The following is a 19,101-nucleotide window of genomic DNA, read 5'->3' as shown; positions in this document are numbered from 1 at the left end:
AGGCCCCTCATGATTCTGAATAACTCTTATCAAAAGTCCTCTTAATCTTCTCTTCACAAAGATGTGCAGGTTAGGTGCCTTGGCCATGCTAAATTGCCCCTTAGTGTCCCAGGATGCGTAGAGAGATTAGCAAGGTAAATATGTGGGGTTACGGGGATAAAAGTTTATTTATTAGTCACAAGTAAGGCTTACATTAACATTGCAATGAAGCTACTGTGAAATTCCCCTAGTCGCCACAGTCCAGCGCCTGTTCGGGTCAATGCACCTGACCCCAGCACGTCTTTCAGAATGTGGGAGGAAACCGAGCACCCGGAGGAGAGACACAGGGAGAACGTGCAAACTCCACACACATATTAACCCAAGCCGGGAATCGAACCCGGGTCCCTGGTGCTGTGAAGCAGCCATGCTAACCACTGTGCTACCGTCCCGGCCTAGGTGGGATTGTTGTTGGTGCAGGCTCGATGGGCCAAATGGCCTCCTTCTGAATTGTAGAGTTTCTATGATTCGCTTCTCCAAGGAGAACAACCCCAGCTTCCCCAATCTTTCTAGTATTTGAAGTTTCTCATTCCTGGAACCATCATTCTGAATCTTTTCTGCAATCCTTCCTAAAGTGTGGTGCCCAGAACTGGACACAATAGTCCAGTTGAGGCCAAACCAGTTTTTTATACAGATTTAACAAAGCTCCCTTGCTTTTGTGCTCCATAGCTCTCTATGCGGGATGATATGAATGATGTGGCACGGTTCAAGAAGCAGGTTCACCACCTCAGGGGCAACAGGAATGGGCAATAAATGCCAGGGTTACCAGTGATTCCCACATCCCAAGAATGAATATGACAAAGACTGCTGCCCGAAGCTGGGCACAGCCCTTCACGAGATGGTTTTTTTCCCTCTCGGGTGGCAGTGCTGGCGAGTGTTGAATGGCTGCTCGTCTGCAGGCTGCCATTTTGCATTGGGTGAGGGCAAGAGCTAGGATGTCCCCTTTCCTGCAGTCATCATCCAAGAATCATCTTCTGATCTCAGGCAAGGACAGATTGGTGTGACCGTTGGGCACCTCCAAGTGTGCTGTTGTGTTCTGTGTTTGCTGGCTGCGCTCTGGATTCTCAGCTGCAGCTCAGGAATTGAGTGACGATCGTCCAATTGGAAAAAAACAACAGCAGTTTGTGACAGGCTCCGAAGATAAGGACACGTGCTGAATGAACTCATTCGGGTTTCCTGCCCCTTTGTTGACCAGGACTAGCATTGAATCGACTCTTGATTGTCAGTGATGCTCAGTCATAGAGTGAGAAACAACGTGGGTTGTATTCCTGTCATAATCTTGGAGAGGGGCTAAATGGAAACTGTTAGGACAGAGATGTCCTGTTAGGACAGAGGAACATCTGAAGGGAAGAACTCCGAATGGTGACACACCCCCACCCGCCATGGCCAATTTGATGAATTTGTGAAGAAGGAAAAATAATGTGGAAAATATTAAACTCTGATATGTTATGTGTGGATTCCACACATTTAGTGCAAATCTCTTCAAAGACATCCTTTGCAGCAGAGGAATCTTGCTCCTAATATGGCGCCATTTCAGATGCTTGTAAATAATCTCTCCGTGATATCGTAATAATGTGGATGGAGTTCAGCACAACCCCTGAAATTTAATACCACCCCTTTAATACACACCACAAGAACACTGCCATCAAATTATCCACAAGATAAAGAATCTAAATGTATTTTGGTGTTGTTGATGGTATTGTACAGTGTTAATATGCAGATTTTCTGGAACACAGGAAGTTGTTCTGCATTTAAAACCTTGCCCATTATCAAACCCTTTGGCGGTCACTTTGTTTATTCAGCCCACAAGAACTCTTTCAAATCTCATAACCTCCCGAACTCTGGAAAATTCTTTTCTTGTTTTCCCTGAACAGGCCAGCAAAGCTCGCAGCGGGGTCAACCTCGCTGTACTTTGAAACTTTTACCATCATTTTCCTGCTGTTCCCGCTCGACAATCTCCTGCTCACTTCCAATCCCACATCTTGCAGAGCTTACCCCCTCCCTTCCCATTCTTTCTCAGTGAACTGACTGAATCAGCAACATTCCCCATCCTTTAGTAGGGATTTCCAAAAGGCATTCAGTAAGGTGCCGCACAAAAGATTAATAAGCAAAATAAAGGCTCATGGAGTTGGGGGTAATATATTAGTGTGGATAGGGGATTGGTTAACAGATAGAAAACAGAAAATGGGCACAAACGGGGCTTTTTAAAATTAGCAGGCAGGGAATAGTGAAGTGCCACAAGGATCAGTGCTGGGGCCTCAGTTATTTACAACCTCCATTAATGACTTAGATGAAGAGCCTGAGAATAATGTATCTAAGTTTGCTGATGGTACTCAACTAGGTGGAAAGGTAAACTATGGGGAGGATATAGAGAGGCTGCAAAGAGATATAGGCAAATTCGGTGAGTGGTCAACAAGATAGCAGATGGCATATAATGTCAGGAAATGAGAGGTTATTCATTTTGTTGTAAGAATAAAAAAAGAATATTTTTAACAAGGTGCGAAACTTGTAAATGTTGATCAAAAAGACTTTGGTGTGCTTGTACAAAGAGCACAGAAAGTTAGCATGCAGCAAGTGATTAGGAAGGCAAATTGCATGTTGGCCTTTATTGCAAGGGGATTGGAGTAGAAGAATAAAGACACCTTGCTGCAGTTGTACAGGGTTTTAGTGAGACCACATCTGGAATATTGGAGGCGGTACAGCAAAGGTTCACTGGATTGGTCTCTGGGCTGAGGGGGTTGTCCTATGATGAGAGGCTGAGTAAATTGAGCCTATATTCTCAAGTTTAGAAGAATGAGAGACAATCACATTGAAACATTAAAGGGGCTGAATGTGGTAGAAGGGGCTTGATGCTGTAGACACTGAAAGATTGTTTCTGTTGGTCAGGGAGTCTAAAGCATGGGGGCACAGTCTCAGGATAAGGGGCCAATCATTTAGGACCAAGTTGAGGAGAAAATTACTTCACTCAAAGGGTTGTAAATCTTTGGAATTTTCTACCCCAAAGGGTTGTGGATGCCCCATCGTTGAATATATTTAAGGCTGAGGGAGACAGATTTTGGTGTCTCAAGGGATCGAGGGATGTGGAGAACTGGTGGGAAAGTGGAGTTGAAACCCAAGCTCAGCCATGATTGTATTGATTGGTGGAGCAGGCCCTGTGGCCTACTGCTCCTATTTCCTATGTTCTTGTATAGAGCTTGTATTTCCTCCATTGCTATAGCTGCTCCCAAGTTCTTGCATTGGTCTCGCATAGGAACATCATTCTTCACTGAAGGCACAGCCACCCATGATGGAGCGATTAAAGTAGATGATGAACAAGAGGTCAGAATGGGAGGCCACCCCCCCCCCCCCCAACCCCAATTGTTTACAACTATCTCTCCCCATAGTCAGCACATGTACGGTGTAGTATCAAAATACCCATGAAAACATGCCAGCAGGCCAAGAGTGGCATGTCTGCACAGCAGTGAGGCAAATGAGAGTCCTTGCCCCAGCCAGTTTTACATTGTCCCAGGCCACTTTTAAAGTAATTAGATCAGGAAATAGCCGAGCCCCTCACACTGAGCCAACAACAGAAAGGTTCAGTCAGACCATGAACCAGCTGCATGTTTATCAGGGATCTGAATTTACAGCTGGATCCTAAACAAGGCCCAGCTTTCATTTCAGGTTGCTTGGTGATATTGTTTCATTGCTGGCCTTTATATCAGAGGGGAGGGTGCAATGTAAAGCAGGCCACAAAATGTGGAATTACATTTTTCCTGCAAACACTTTGAATTTTTGCAGTCGAGCCTGAGGAATGTGGGAAAGAGGAAGTGTCACCATGGCAGCCTGTAATCCAGTTCACTAACCCTCCAAAAATTTGCATTTCATAGTTTCCTTCACAATCTCAGGATGTCCAAAAACACTTCATAGCCAAAGTACAGTTTTGAAATGTGCTGTTGTAGTACGACAGCATAATGGTTCTATTACTGGACTAGAGGCCTGGACTAATAATCTGGGGACAAGGGTTCAAATCTCACCATGGCAGCTGGGGAATTTGAACTAATTTAATCAAAATCCTGGAACTCCCTCCCTAACAGCACTGTGGGTGTACCTACATCACATGGACTGCAGCAGTTCAAGAAGGCAGCTCACCACCATCTTCTCAAGGGCAATTAGGGATGGGCAAAAAATGCTAGCCTAGCTTGCGACACTCACATCTCAAAAAAGAATAAAATAAATAAACATGGAATACGAAGCAAGTTTCAGTAATGGTGACCTTGAAACTTCTGGATTGGTTCACTAATGTGAAGGAAATCTGGGTCTTGACCCAACCTGGCCAAGCCTACATATATTTCGAGGCCCACAGCAATGTGGTTGACTCTTAATTGTTGTATCCAAGATGGCTACTCACCATTGCTTTCTCAAGGGCAGTTGGGGATGGCCATAGATGCTGGATTTAGCGGCAACATCCACATCCCATGAATAAATAAAAATAAATCAATGCTAGTACAGATGTTATAGGCCGATTGGCTTGTTTCTGTGCTGCACATTCAAATTAATGGCTGATAACGTTGACTCTTTGGGCCACAGGCAAAAATTATTTAGTTGGCAATTTTATGTAATGGTTTTGAGAAACTCTGGTTTCACTCCATAAGAAAACTGAAGAAAATCCAAGCTAAATTTACAAAGCCACCGTCCCCTTGTGTTTTCCTCTCTCCTGAACTTGTAAACTCTTCTCTTAAAGGACTGAAATGTACCCATAACTTGTAAAGCAACTTGTTGGGATAGATTTAAATAAGACCGAAAACAAGATGTTCATTAAAATGGCCTTGATAACTGGAATGTACATGCACTGTTTGCACTGGGGAGCATCCTGTACCCACTCACTTTGATCCCCATAGAGTCATTACGGTACAGAAGGAGGCCATTTGGCCCATTAATATCTCTGGCAACACTCCTTATAAAACAATGTTTTGGATGATTCCTGTTTTGGTTTTGGGACCTGTGCTAACATTGGCTCAAGAAGTGACCACACCATCTATTGGACAGCAGGTGGACTATGTGATTGCTGTTTCTCCTACTTTGCTCCTAATATGGTAAACCCTTTAGTTACAGCAGTTGGAGTACTCGATTCCTGTCCAAAATCAACACAAGATAAGGACTTGCCATTTTCTCAGACTGTGCCCTGAACAATTTCTTTTCATTATGTTTGCTCATATTTAGCCTGCTTGTTTGCACAATTTCAACCCAACTCCTCCCCCCCCCCCCCCCCCCGCCGCTCATATCCTCTCCCCTTGCACCTCTACTAAAGGCACTGACTCACACCAGAGAATTAGTCCATGATATCCCCTCCAAATAACTGATCAGTATCAGCGTGCCATTTGATGGAGGGGAGGGTATCACTGGTAGGCCCAAGCCTACAGCATGTACCAATATAGCTGACTGCCAGGATTGTCAGCTCGTCGTGAGGAGCAGTAAGTCTGGCTGCTGTCATTCATTCCGGGCTCCAGAAAATTGCAGCAGCTCAAACTGTCAACTCAGCTGTGAGTAGCTAACAACAATAAATGGCATTTATATAGCACATTTAAAGTAGTAGAATGTCCCAAAGTGCTTCATGTGAGCAATTATTGAACAAAGTTTGATTCCAAGCCACCAAAGGAGATATTAGAGACAGATGACCAAAATGCTGGTCAAACAGGTAGGTTTTGAGGAGAGTTCTAAAGGAGACTAGAGAGGTGGAGAGGTTTAGGAGGGGAATTCCAGAGTCAAGAGCCTAGACAGCTGAAGGCATGATCACCAGTAGTGGAGTGATTGCAATCAGGGATGCTGAAGAGACCAGAATTGAGGAGTGCAGATATCTCGGAGGATAGGAAGGCTGGAAGAAATTACAGAGATAGGGAGGGGGCAAAGCTATGGAGGGATTTGAAAATAAGCATGAGAATTTTAAAATTGAGGCGCTGCTGAACTGGGAGCCAGTCAGTGAGCACAGGGGTGATGGGTGATTGCGACATGGTGTCAGTTAGGAAATAGAACAGCAGAGTTTTGGATGAGCTCAAGTTTAATGAGGGTGAAAGATGAGGCCAGCCAGGAGAGTATTGGAATAGTTGAATCTTGAGGTGCCAAAGTCATGGATGAAGGTTTCAGCAGCAGTGAGCTGAGACAGGGGTTCTTTTATTAAGAAAAGAGAAGGCTGAGGGGTGCCCTGAACAATGTGTTTAAGATGTGTAGGGCGGCACAGTGGGACAATGGTTAGCTGTCTCACTGTGCCAGGGACCCGGGTTCAATTCTGGCCTTTGCTGACTGTGTGGAGTTTGCACTTTCTCCCCATGTTTGTGTGGGTTTTCGCCAGGTACTCCAGTTTTCTCCCACAGTCCAAAGATGTGCAGGTTAGGTGCATTGGCCATGCTAAATTGCCCCTTAGTGTCCCAAGATATGTAGGTTAGGGGGATTAGTGGGGTAAGTAAGTTAGGTTACAGGGATAGGGCCTGGGTAAAGGTGCTCTGTTGGAAATGTGGTGCAGACTTGATGGGCTGAATGGCCTCCTTCTGCACTGTAGGGATTCTGTGGATTCTACGAAGATTGCAAAAGGGTTTGAGAGGGCAGACACAGGGATGATGTTTCACTTGTGGGCAAGACCAAAACCAGAAGCCATCAATATAAGTTAGCCATTCTCTCTTCAGTTACCATGCCTTAAGAGAGCATTGAGCACCATGGACTCCTATGGTTATGCTTGGCAAGATGCTAGTCGCCCGGGAGCAGAGGGAGGAGCACTGAACTATGAGTATAAAACTGACTTAACTCAGGGATTCTGGCTTAGTTGCCCAGGAGCAGCGGGAAGAGCACTGAACTGTGAGTATAAAACTAACTCAGGGCTTAAAAAAAACTAACTAGTGATGTCACAGGAAAGCTATTTGGTAGTGAATCTGCATTAAATTTAAAACCTAACTAAGTAGAGATGGCTGGACAGGCGATGTGTGGGAGCTGATAGATCCCATTGCGGACTGCCATGACCACATCTGCAACAAGTGCTGGCAGCTCAAGGAACTCCGGCTCAGAGTTGCTGAGCTGGAGCCTGAACTTCAAACACTACAGCACATCCGGGAGGGGGAGAGTTACCTGGACACTGTTTCAGGAGGCAGTCACACCCCATTGATTAAATATCTCCAATTCAGCCATTGGTCAGGGACAGCAGGATGTGGCTGCAAATGAGGCAGGTAGATTCGAAATTCAGAAATGGAGTAGACTCAGTTCTTGACCTTGTCCAACAGGTACGAGTACTTGCTCCCTGTGTGGATGAGGAAGAGGGCTGCAGGGAGGATGAGCTAGCCGACCACCACCATGGTACAGGAGGCCATTTAAGAGGGGGAGCAAAAAGAAGAGTGGTAGTGGTAGGGGATTCTATAATTAGGGGGATTGATAGCATCCTTTGTAAGCAGGATAAAGAGTCCTGCATGGTATGTTGCCAACCCAGTGCCAGGGTGAGGGACATCTCTGACCCGCTTGAAAGTATATTGGAGTGGCAGGGGGAGGATCCAGTTGTTGTAGTCCACATTGGGACAAACAACATAGGCAGGAGGACCTGTTTGGGGAATATCAGGAACTAGGAACCAAATTAAAGAACAGGCCCTCAAGGGTTATAATCTCTGGATTATTACAGAGCCACGTGCGAATTAATAAAGAGAGAAGATTAGGGAGGTAAACACGTGGCTAATGGAGTGGTGTGGGAAAGAGGGGTTCTATTTCGAGGGGCACTGGCATCAGTATTGGAACAGGAGAGAACTGTACCGATGGGACAGGCTCCACCTGAACTGATCTGGGACCAGGACCCTAGCGGAAAGGCCAAATAGGGAAGTCACAAGGACTTTAAACTAGTTAATGGGGGGCAGGGCTCAGTAGAAGTTAGTAAAGTTTCCAGAACTAGTTATAGAGTAGAGAGTATGAAAATTGGCAGGAATAAAACTTCAGGCACAGCAGATAAAGGGACAACTATGGGAAGGGGGGCTGTCAACACAGCACTGAGGGTGCTGCACCTAAATACACGCAGTATACGGAGCAAGGTAAATGAGCTGGAAACACACATTGTAATTGGAGTGTACGATGTTGTGAGCATCACAGAGACGTGGCTGCAAGGGGATCAGAATATCCAAGGATATGTGTCCTATTGAAAGGACAGGCCAATGGGTAGAGGAGGTGGGGTTGCCTTGTTGGTAAGAGACAAAATTAAATCATTAGCAAGAAGTGATATAGAATCGGACGTTGTAGAATCTGGGTGGGTAGAGTGGAGGAATCGCAAAGGGAAAAAGACCCTGATGGGAGTTACATACAGGCCCCCTCGCAGTAGTCAGGGTGTCGGACAAAAAATAAATTAGGAGATAGAAAAGGCATGTAAGAAAGGCAATATTACAGTATTCATGGGGGATTTCAATATGCAGGTGGACTGGGAAAAGCAAGTTTAAAGATAAAGAATTTGTGGAATGTCTACGGGATGGTTTTTTGGAGCAGCTTGTGCTAGAGCCCACTAGGGAATAGGCACTTCTGGATCTGGTGATGTGTAATGAGGCAGACTTGATCAGGGAACTTAAGGTGAAGGCACGCCTAGGGGGGGCAGTGACCACAATATGATAGAATTCACCTTGCAGTTTGAGAGGGAGACATTGGAATCAGATGTAATGGAGGTAGGCGGGATTCTCGCATGGTGGTCTGCCTCCCTGGGGCCGGGATCCAGGATGTCGCTAGTCGCGTCCCGGAAATCCTGAGGTGGGAGGGAGAGGAGCCTGAGGTAGCGGTACATATTGGTACCGCTGATGTGGGTAGGAAGGGAGAAGGGGTCGTGAAAAGGGAGTACAGGGAATTAGGGAGACAGCTGAGAAAGAGGAAAGCAAAGGTAGTAATCTCAGGATTACTGCCTGTGCCACGGGAAGGTGAGGGCAGGAATGGAGTGAGGTGGAGGATGAATGTGTGGCTGAGGGACTGGTGCAGGGGGCAGGGATTCAGGTTCCTGGACCATTGGGACCTCTTTAGGGGCAGGGGTGATCTGTATACAAAAAACGGGTGGAACTTGAATCACACGGGGACCAATATCCTGGCCGGTAGGTTGGCTAAGGCTACTGGGGAGAATTTAAACTAGATAGGTTGGGGGGAGGGGAGCTAGAAGAGTTGACTAGGAGCAAGGAACTAATTGATGGGGGGGAGGATGCAGGGGTAAGGGGAATTACAAAATTAATGGTAGAGGAGAGGGTGCAAGTGAATGAAGGCGGTAATTTAGATAAGGGAGTAGAGGGAGAGGGTGTTCGCGACTCATCAAAGCGGGTCCAGATAAAAGCTGGAATAAGGACACTTTGCCTGAATGCACGAAGCATTCGGAACAAGGTGAATGAGTTGATGGTGCAAATCAGCACAAGTGGGTACGATCTAGTGGCCATTACAGAAACGTGGCTGAAAGGTGACCAGGACTGGGAGATGAATATCCAGGGGTATCAGGCGTTTAGGAAGAATAGACAGGAAGGAAAAGGTGGTGGGGTCGCGCTATTAATAAGAGATAATATCAGAGTAGTACTGAGGGATGACATAGGCTCTGAGGAACAAAACGTGGAATCGTTATGGGTAGAGATGAGGAATAGTAGAGGGAGAAAGACACTAGTAGGTGTGGTATATAGGCCCCCAAATAATAATGTTGAGGTGGGGAGGGCTATAAACAAGCAGATAAGGGATGCGTGTAAAAACGGAACGGCAATAATCATGGGGGACTTCAACATGCACATTGACTGGCAGACTCAAGTCGGTAAGGGTGGAATGGAGGAAGAGTTCTTAGAATGCTGTCGGGATAGTTTCCTTGAACAGCATGTTACGGAACTGACGAGGGAACGAGCTATTTTGGATCTGGTATTGTGTAACGAGGTAGGTAGAATTAAGGATCTTATTGTGAAGGACCCTCTTGGGTCTAGTGACCACAATATGGTCGAATTTCTGATTCAGATGAAAGAGGAGAAAGTTTGGTCTCAAACCAGTGTCCTCTGTTTGAACAGAGGGAAATATGATAGGATGAGGGATGAATTGGCTAAGGTAGACTGGGAGAGCAGGCTGGCAGGTAGGATAGCTGAGGAACAGTGGAGGATTTTTAAGGAGATCCTTTTCAGTTCTCAGCAAAAATATATTCCAGCAAAAAACAAGGATTGTAAGAAAAGGGAGAACCAGCCGTGGATAACGAAGGAAATAAAGGAGAGTATTAAAATAAAAACAGCTGCGTACAGAGTGGCCAAAAATAGTGGAGAAACAAGTGATTGGGAAAAATTTAAGAAACAACAAAGAGAGACTAAGAAAGCGATAAAGAAAGGAAGGATAGACTATGAAGCTAGGCTAGCAATTAATATAAAAAATGATAGTAAAAGTTTTTATAAATATATAAAAAGGAATAGAGTGGCTAGAGTGAATGTTGGACCCTTGGAGGACGAGAGGGGGGAGTTAATAGTGGGAAATGAGGATATGGCTGAGTCTTTAAATAAGTTTTTTGTGTCGGTCTTCACGGTGGAGGACACAAATAGTTTGCCAAATATTAACGATAGAGGGTTGGCAGCAGGAGAAATACTTAATACGATTAATGTTACCAGAGAGGCAGTGCTGGGTAGACTAATGGGACTGAAGGTGGACAAGTCCCCGGGTCCGGATGGAATGCATCCCAGGGTATTGAAAGAAATGTCAGAGGTAATAGTGGATGCGTTAGTGATTATTTATCAAAACTCGTTGCATTCTGGGGTAGTGCCGGTTGATTGGAAAACGGCTAATGTTACGCCGCTGTTTAAAAAAGGAAGGAGACAAAAGGCGGGTAACTATAGGCCGGTCAGCTTAACGTCTGTAGTAGGGAAAATGCTGGAATCCATTATTAAGGAGGAGATAGCAGGGCATCTGGATAGAAATGGTTCGATCAATCAGACGCAGCATGGATTCATGAGGGGAAAGTCGTGCTTGACGAACATGTTGGATTTTTATGAAGATGTGACTAGGGCGGTTGATGGAGGAGAACCGGTGGATGCGGTGTTTTTGGATTTCCAAAAGGCGTTTGATAAGGTGCCCCATAAAAGGCTGCTGAAGAAGATTAGGGCACACGGAGTTGGGGGTAGTGTGTTAAAGTGGATTGGGGACTGGCTATCCGACAGGAAGCAAAGAGTCGGAATAAATGGGTGTTTTTCCGGTTGGAGGAAGGTAACTAGTGGCGTGCCGCAGGGATCGGTACTTGGGCCGCAACTGTTTACCATTTATATAGATGATCTGGAGGAGGGGACGGAGTGTAGGGTAACGAAGTTTGCAGACGACACAAAGATAAGTGGAAAAGTGAATCGTGTGGAGGACGGAGAAGATCTGCAGAGAGATTTGGACAGGCTGAGTGAGTGGGCGAGGATATGGCAAATGGAGTATAACGTTGAGAAATGCGAGGTTATACACTTTGGAGGAAATAATAACAAATGGGATTACTATCTCAATGGAAACAAATTAAAACATGCTACCGTGCAAAGGGACCTGGGGGTCCTTGTGCATGAGACGCAAAAGCCCAGTCTGCAGGTACAACAGGTGATCAAGAAGGCAAATGGGATGTTGGCCTATATTGCGAGGGGGATAGAATATAAAAGCAGGGATGTCTTGATGCACCTGTACAGGGCATTGGTGAGGCCGCAGCTGGAATACTGTGTGCAGTATTGGTCCCCTTATATGAGGACGGATATATTGGCATTGGAGGGAGTGCAGAGAAGGTTCACCAGGTTGATACTGGAGATGAGGGGTTTGGATTATGAGGAGAGGCTGAGGAGATTGGGTTTGTACTCGTTGGAGTTTGGAAGGATGGGGGGGGATCTTATGGAGACTTATAAGATAATGCGGGGGCTGGATAGGGTGGAGGCGGAGAGATTCTTTCCACTTAGTAAGGAAGTTAAAACTAGAGGACACAGCCTCAAAATAAAGGGGGGTCGGTTTAAGACAGAGTTGAGGAGGAACTTCTTCTCCCAGAGGGTGGTGAATCTCTGGAATTCTCTGCCCACTGAGGTGGTGGAGGCTACCTCGCTGAATATGTTTAAAGCGCGGATGGATGGATTCCTGATCGGTAAGGGAATTAAGGGTTATGGGGATCAGGCGGGTAAGTGGTACTGATCCACGTCAGATCAGCCATGATCTTATTGAATGGCGGGGCAGGCTCGAGGGGCTAGATGGCCTACTCCTGCTCCTATTTCTTATGTTCTTACAATTGAGTAAAGGAAACTACAAGGCCATAGAATCATAGAATCCTACAGTGCAGAAAGAGGCCATTCGGCCCATCGAGTCTGCACCAACCACAATCCCACCCAGGCCCTATCCACATATCCCTACATATTTATGCACTAACCCCTCTAACCTATGCATCCCAGGACACTAAGGGGCAATTTAGAATGGCCAATAAACCTAGCCCGCAAATCTTTGGACTGTGGGAGGAAACCGGAGCACCCGGAGGAAACCCACGCAGACACAGGGAGAATGTGCAAACTCCACACAGACAGCAACCCGAGCCGGGATTCGAACCCAGGTCCCTGGAGCTGTGAAGCAGCAATGCTAACCACTGTGCTACTGTGCCACCAGTAACATGCCAGAACTTCAAGAGAGTCAGGGGGCAGAGGTCAATGTAGTGGCCATCACTAAGGAGAAGGTGCTAAGGAAGCTGAAAGGTCTGAAGGTGGATAAATAACCCGGACCAGATGGACTACACCCCAGGGTTCTGAAGAAGATAGCTGAGGAGATTGTGGAGGCATTGGTGGTGATCTTTCAGGAATCACTGGAGTCAGGGAAGGTAAGAAGTCTCACAACACCAGGTTAAAGTCCAACAGGTTTATTTGGTAGCAAATACCAAATAAACCTGTTGGACTTTAACCTGGTGTTGTGAGACTTCTTACCGTGTCCAACGCCGGCATCTCCACGTCAGGGAAGGTCCCAGAGGAGTGGAAAAAGGCTAATGAAACACCCCTGTTTAAGAAGGGAGGGAGGCAGAAGATGGGAAATTATAGGCCAGTTAGCCTGATCTCGGTCGTGGGTAAGATCTTGCAGTCCATTATTCAGGATGAAATTGCGGAGTACTTGGAAATGCATGGTAAAGTAGGACTGAGTCAGCATGGCTTCATCAAAGGGAGGTCATGTCTGACAAATCTGTTAGAATTCTTTGAGGAGGTAACAAAGAAATTAGACACAGGAGAGCCAGTGGATGTGATTTATTTGGATTTCCAGAAAGCCTTTGACAAGGTGCTTTACAGGGGGCTGCTAAATAAGCTAAGAGGCAAGGTACTGGCATGGAAAGAGGATTGGCTGACAGACAGAAGGCAGTGGGGAAAAGGGGGTCCTTTTCAGGATGGCAACTGGTGACTAGTGGTGTTCCACAGGGGTCAGTGTTGGGACCACAACTTTTCACTATATACATTAATGATCTGGAAGATGGAACTGAGGGCATGGTTGCTAAATTTGCGGATGATACAAAGATATGTAGAGGGACAGGCAGTGTTGAGGAAGTGGGGAGGCTGCAGAATGACTTGGACAGGCTAGGAGAGTGGGCAAAGAAGTGGCAGATGGAATACAATGTGGGAGAGTGTGAGGTTTGCACTTTGGTAGGAAGAATAGAGGCATAAAATATTTTCTAAATAGGGAAAGGCTTCGGAAATCTGAAGCACAAAGGGACTTGGGAGTCCTGGTTCAGGACTCTCAAGGCTAACATGCAGGTTCAGTTGGCAGTGAGGAAGGCAAATTCAATGCAAGAATACAAGAGCAGGGCTGTACTGCTGAGGCTGTATAAGACTCTGGTCAGACCACCTTTGGAGTATTGTGAGCAGTTTTGGGCCTCATACCTCAGGAAGGATGTGCTGGCCTTGGAAGGGGACCAGAGGAGGTTCACAAGAATGATCCCAGGAATTAAGGGTTCGTCCTATGAGGAGTTGTTGAGGAGACTGGATCTGTACTCGATGGTGTTTAGAAGGATGAGGGGGAATCTTATTGAAACTTACAGGATACTGTGAGGCCTGGATAGAGTGGACGTGGAGAGGATGTTTCCACTGGTAGGAAATACTAGAACCAGAGGGCACAACCTCGGGCTAAAGGGACGATTCTTTAAAACAGAGATGAGGAGGAATTTCTTCAGCCAGAGAGTGGTGAATCTGTGGAATTCTTTGCTGCAGAAGGGCTGTGGAGGCCAGGTCATCAAGTGTCTTTAAGACAGAGATAGGTTCTTGATCAATAAGGGGATCGATCAAGGGTAATGGGGATGAGAATCATATCAGCTATGATTGAATGGCGGAGCAGACTCGATGGGCTGAATGGCCTAATTCTACTCCTATAGTCTTATGGTATTACAGTTGCTTACCTTTACATTAGTCACTGATATAGCCAATTGGGGAATTCAGGAGTAACCTCTTTACCCAGAGAGTGGGGAGAATGTCGGACTTGCTCCCACAGCAAATGGTTGAGGCAAATAGTGCAGAAGCATTTAAGGGGAAGCTGGATATACACATGAGGGAGAAAGGAATAGAAGATTATGATGATAGGGTGAGATGAATTGGTGGGGGGTGGGGGTCGGCTTGGTCAGAGGAGGAGGAGGAGGAGAAGACTTGTGCAGAACATAAATGCCAGAATGGGCTGCTTGGGCTGTGAATGCTTTGTATGTAAACTGGCAGCCAATGGAGGAGCTTCCAATGTTCCATATTGGCCAACTCTTCAGGCCAACCAATGGCTTGGTTTGAATTTTATCTTGAGTAGCTTTTGTCCCATTCCAGTCACTCCTACCTGGGGAAACACACAATAGTAAATCTGACTGTGAGTAACCCAAGGTATGCCTGGTTTGTGATGTTGCTTGGATGAGCAGGGTCCCTCATAACCTCTCCCTGTGCCTCTGGAATTGCCACAAGCTCTTCCCTATCTGTTTGATTGATCTGTTGACCGTTGAAGGAAATGTTGACAATGTTTGACCACTGTGAAAAATGGAGCTGAATGGATTTCTGCTTAATTACAGGCTACCACCCATTCCTGAAGATTTATCAGTCTATGCAACTTGTTTACACATCAGGAATCTAGTAAGTGCCACGTTGGTGTTTGTTTATGTGTGCTACAGACAGGAAATGCTCAGAGAGATGTTTCACTGAATAACAAGAAGACAGTCTAACAAGCTCTTTTTAAAAAAAAAACTCTCGTGCAGATGTTTTCCTTGGTTCAAAGGAAAATCATCAAAACCTATCTTAAATCTACCATAGCAGCCCCCTCACCCAGAGAGCAATGATTCCAGCAAGCTGCTTCAGCAGACTCAAGATGCTTTTGACAAGTTGAAACTCAAAGATCACATCAATTTCATGACTGGGTTGGCACTGTGCTGGGCAGCACTGCTGGCACAGTACCCTGTGTGTGAGTTGTCAGTCATGTGCCCACACCCTTTCTGTGCGAACTTAACAAATCCATGCTTCCTCGTTCTCTTTTTCCACAGCAGCGTCCAAGGCCCTGGGTCTAAGAAGCTGTGCATCTCAATCGAGCCAGCCTTACTGCTGAAGGGAGACATCATGGTGAGTTCCAGATCACAGAGTGGACAAGAAAGAAAAAACTGTCTTTGGAAGTGGTCAGTTTTGAGGGGGTAGTTTTATACTGTAAACTCCTTTAATCATCATGTACAGACCACATTAATGATGGCACATCCTCTGATATTGACTTGACTCATTCTGTCTTTTATCATTGTTATACTGCCTCTTTTTATTAATTATTCCAGAGATTCTTTTAATTGTTGTTGCAGACTCTGTTAATTGTTATAATGCAAGACTGCTTTAATATCAGAATTACTGACACCGTAAACTATTCCAATAGACACCCTTAAACTTTGTGAATCACCTGTACCCTCATGAGTAAGTGGCCTTGTGCTGAAGACCAGCTTGGAATGCAAGCCTTCAGCCTGAGGCTCGCTGCTAATTGGGCCTCAGGCTTCAGCTACATAAACCTGGCAAGCAATGGGCACAACTCGGAGACGGGGGGTGGTGGCAAGCCATGGCTGACAGGTAAGTACTTAGAGAAAGGAGGTCGGGGGTACGCAGTTATGCAAGTTTCTAACCTGCCTTTCCATCGGACCACTTTATGCACCACCTGTTAGGCCACTGTAAACCTGCATTAACAAGAACAAAAAGAAGTCTCACAACACCAGGTTAAAGTCCAACAGGTTTATTTGGAATCACGAGCTTTCAGAGTGCTGCTCCTTCATCAGGTGAGTGAGAGTTGGGTTCACAAACTCTCACTCATCGGCATATATAGACAGAGACGCAATTGTAAGATAATGGTTGGAATGCGAGTCTTTACAGGTAATCAAGTCTTTACAGGTACAGACAGTGCGAGTGGAGAGAGCGATAATCACAGGTTAAATAGGTGTAAATTGTCTCAAGCCAGGACAGTTAGTAGGATTTTGCAAGCCCAGGCCAAATGGTGGGGCTTACGTGTAGTGTGACATGAACATAGAAATATAGACATAGAAACATAGAAGGTAGGAGAAGGAGGAGGCCATTTGGCCCTTCGAGCCTGTTCCGCCATTCATTAAGATCACGGCTGATCATCCAACTCAATAGCCTAATCCTGCCTTTTTCCCATAACCTTTGATCCCATTTACCCCAAGTGCTATATCCAGCCGTCTCTTGAATGCATTCAATGTTTTGGTAATGAATTCCACAGGTTCACCACTCTTTGGGTGAAGAAATGTCCGTCCTAAGTCGTCTACCCCGAATCCCCAGACTGTGACCTCTGGTTCTGGATTCCCCCACCATCAGGAATATCCTCCCTGCATCTACCCTGTGTAGTCCTGTTAGAATTTTATAAGTCTCTATGAGATCCCCCCTCATTCGTCTGAACTCCAGCGAAAACAATGCTAAGCTAGTCAATCTCTCCTCAAACATCAGTCCCGCCATCCCCAGAATCAGCCTGGTAAACCTTCGCTGCACTCCCTCGAGAGCAAGAACATCTTTCCTCAGAAAAGGAGACCAAAACTGCACACAGTACTCTAGGTGTGGCCTCACAAAGGCCCTGTATAGTTGCAACAACAGATCCCTGCTCCTGTACTTGAAACCTCTCGCAATGAAGGCCAACACACCATTTGCCTTCTTTACCGCCTGCTGCACCTTCATGCTTCCCTCCAGGTCCCTCTGCACACTCCCCTCTCCCAATTTACAGCCATTCAGGTAGTAATCTGCCTTCTTGTTTTTGCTTCTAAAGTGAATAACCTTACACTTATCCAAATTATACTGTATCCGCCATTGATTAGCCCATTCACCCAACCTGTCCAGATCATTCTGAAGGATCTCTGCATCTTCATCACAGTTCACCGTCCCACCCAACTTGGTATCATGATTCCAAATAAACCTGTTGGACTTTAACCTGGTGTTGTGAGACTTCTTACTGTGCCCACCCCAGTCCAACGCCGGCATCTCCACAACAGGAACAAACACAGTGGACACAAATTTGCAGTATAGCTCCTAAAACAGGCCTATAGGTCTCTAATTAGCATATTCAGGTAGATTAGACACTTGCTGCACTATCAGGGGAAATCTTGCCGAGAAATTGGTGTCCCCTCCCCGCCATCCAGACTCTCACTTTTGTGCCCCTGAAAATGGACCAGTTTCTCCCTCAGAGTTCCTTCCTTTTTTATGATGCTGATTCTTTTCAATTTTAATGCTCCAGACTTGTTCCTGAGCACATGGTCAAAGCAAGCAGAGACCATTTTTACTTCTCAAGTCAGGTTCCCCCCAGCTTTTCCAGCAGAGCCTCAAAGTGTGTGTGGATCACCTGATTCCTGGTCCGCAGCACGATTGCCTTCTTGTGCTGGGGGGAGAGAAAATGAGATGTCACACCAGGCATGTCCCAGCCTTATTGACATTAGCTAATGCCAACCCCGTGCCCAATTTTGCAATTTAGGTCAAGGCTCACGCTGGGTGCCATTGCCCCTTTCAAACCGGCACACAAGACATAAGGAGATTTAAGGTGGGGCAATTATATTGCTGCTTAAAGGTTTTAGGATTTTTTTTAAACATTTGCAATCACACTTGGCTAGGCATTTTGTTCAATGCATTAGCTAGTTTGGTGGATGTCTTTGGATTTTTGAATTGTCTGTCCATGCCCACCTTCTTTATCTTTTCTGTTGCCACTTTAAGTGCCACATCCAATGTGGGAGGATGGGTATTCTTTGAGGGAGCTCTGAATATTTGGGTAAAAGGGATGGGTCAACAAATGCAGGCTTAACAACGCTCGGAGTTTTATTTTTTTGCCTACCTGCCCAAGGCTGGAATTTACAGACAGCTGCACACCTACCTGGACATTTCACAGGAAATTGGCTCTTCATTGCCTCTTTTCTCAGCACAGGTTGAGATTGAGTTATACCCTTTGGCTGCTGTCAGGCAAAACATCTCACTTTGCAGAGAAAATGAAATGTTTAATAGCATGTAGCGTTCATGCTAATGGGCGCTTTCGAGCCACCCTGGGCACATCTGCCCCATTAGATGGTGTGCAGTGAACACAGCAAAGTGGTGAATACTATTTTGCAATTGCTAAGCACATGTTGGCTTCAAACCTCAGCTGGGCAAGGTGGCAGGGCTTTCACGAGGGCGGCTGAATTTGCCTGTATGCAAAGCATCACACAGAAGGCACCTGTGTGGGCACCAGGACTCCTCATAGAAGCACCACAGTCAAAGGAGCAACTGGAGTTTGCACTTGATTAGGGCAGTTGATTCGCCGGGTGAGTAGCATTCTCATCTCCGGAGCCAGAATGTTGTGGGTTCAAGAATCACTCCAGAGACTGGAGAACATAATCCAGATCAACATTCCCATGCCAGTACTGAGAGTGTGCCTCATTGTCTGAGGGTCAATACTGAGGGAGTGCCGCACTGACAGAGGGTCAGTGCTGAGGGAGTGCCGCACTGTCAGAGGGTCAGTGCTGAGGGAGTGCTGCACTGTCAGAGGGTCAGTGCTGAGGGAGCGCCGCACTGTCAGAGGGTCAGTACTGAGGGAGTGCTGCACTGTCAGAGGGTCAGTGCTGAGGGAGCGCCGCACTGTCAGAGGGTCAGTACTGAGGGAGTGCTG

At 46.1% G+C, this 19,101-nt stretch overlaps 1 protein-coding gene across 1 annotated transcript in view; it reads left to right on the top strand.

Annotated features, from left to right (window-relative positions):
* LOC144481848 (tensin-2-like) overlaps positions 1-19,101 on the top strand; it is a 159,115-nt gene that overhangs the window by 120,417 nt on the left and 19,597 nt on the right. The window contains exons 13-14 of the mRNA XM_078200999.1: positions 15,020-15,080; positions 15,485-15,560. Coding sequence (XP_078057125.1) covers positions 15,020-15,080; positions 15,485-15,560 — 137 coding nt within the window. The remainder of the gene's footprint in view (positions 1-15,019; positions 15,081-15,484; positions 15,561-19,101) is intronic.

This window comes from Mustelus asterias, chromosome X, assembly GCF_964213995.1.
Source record: "Mustelus asterias chromosome X, sMusAst1.hap1.1, whole genome shotgun sequence".
Lineage (NCBI taxonomy): Eukaryota > Metazoa > Chordata > Chondrichthyes > Carcharhiniformes > Triakidae > Mustelus > Mustelus asterias.
Note: the sequence above shows the minus strand (reverse complement) of the source record. Positions and strands in the feature narration are given on the sequence as shown.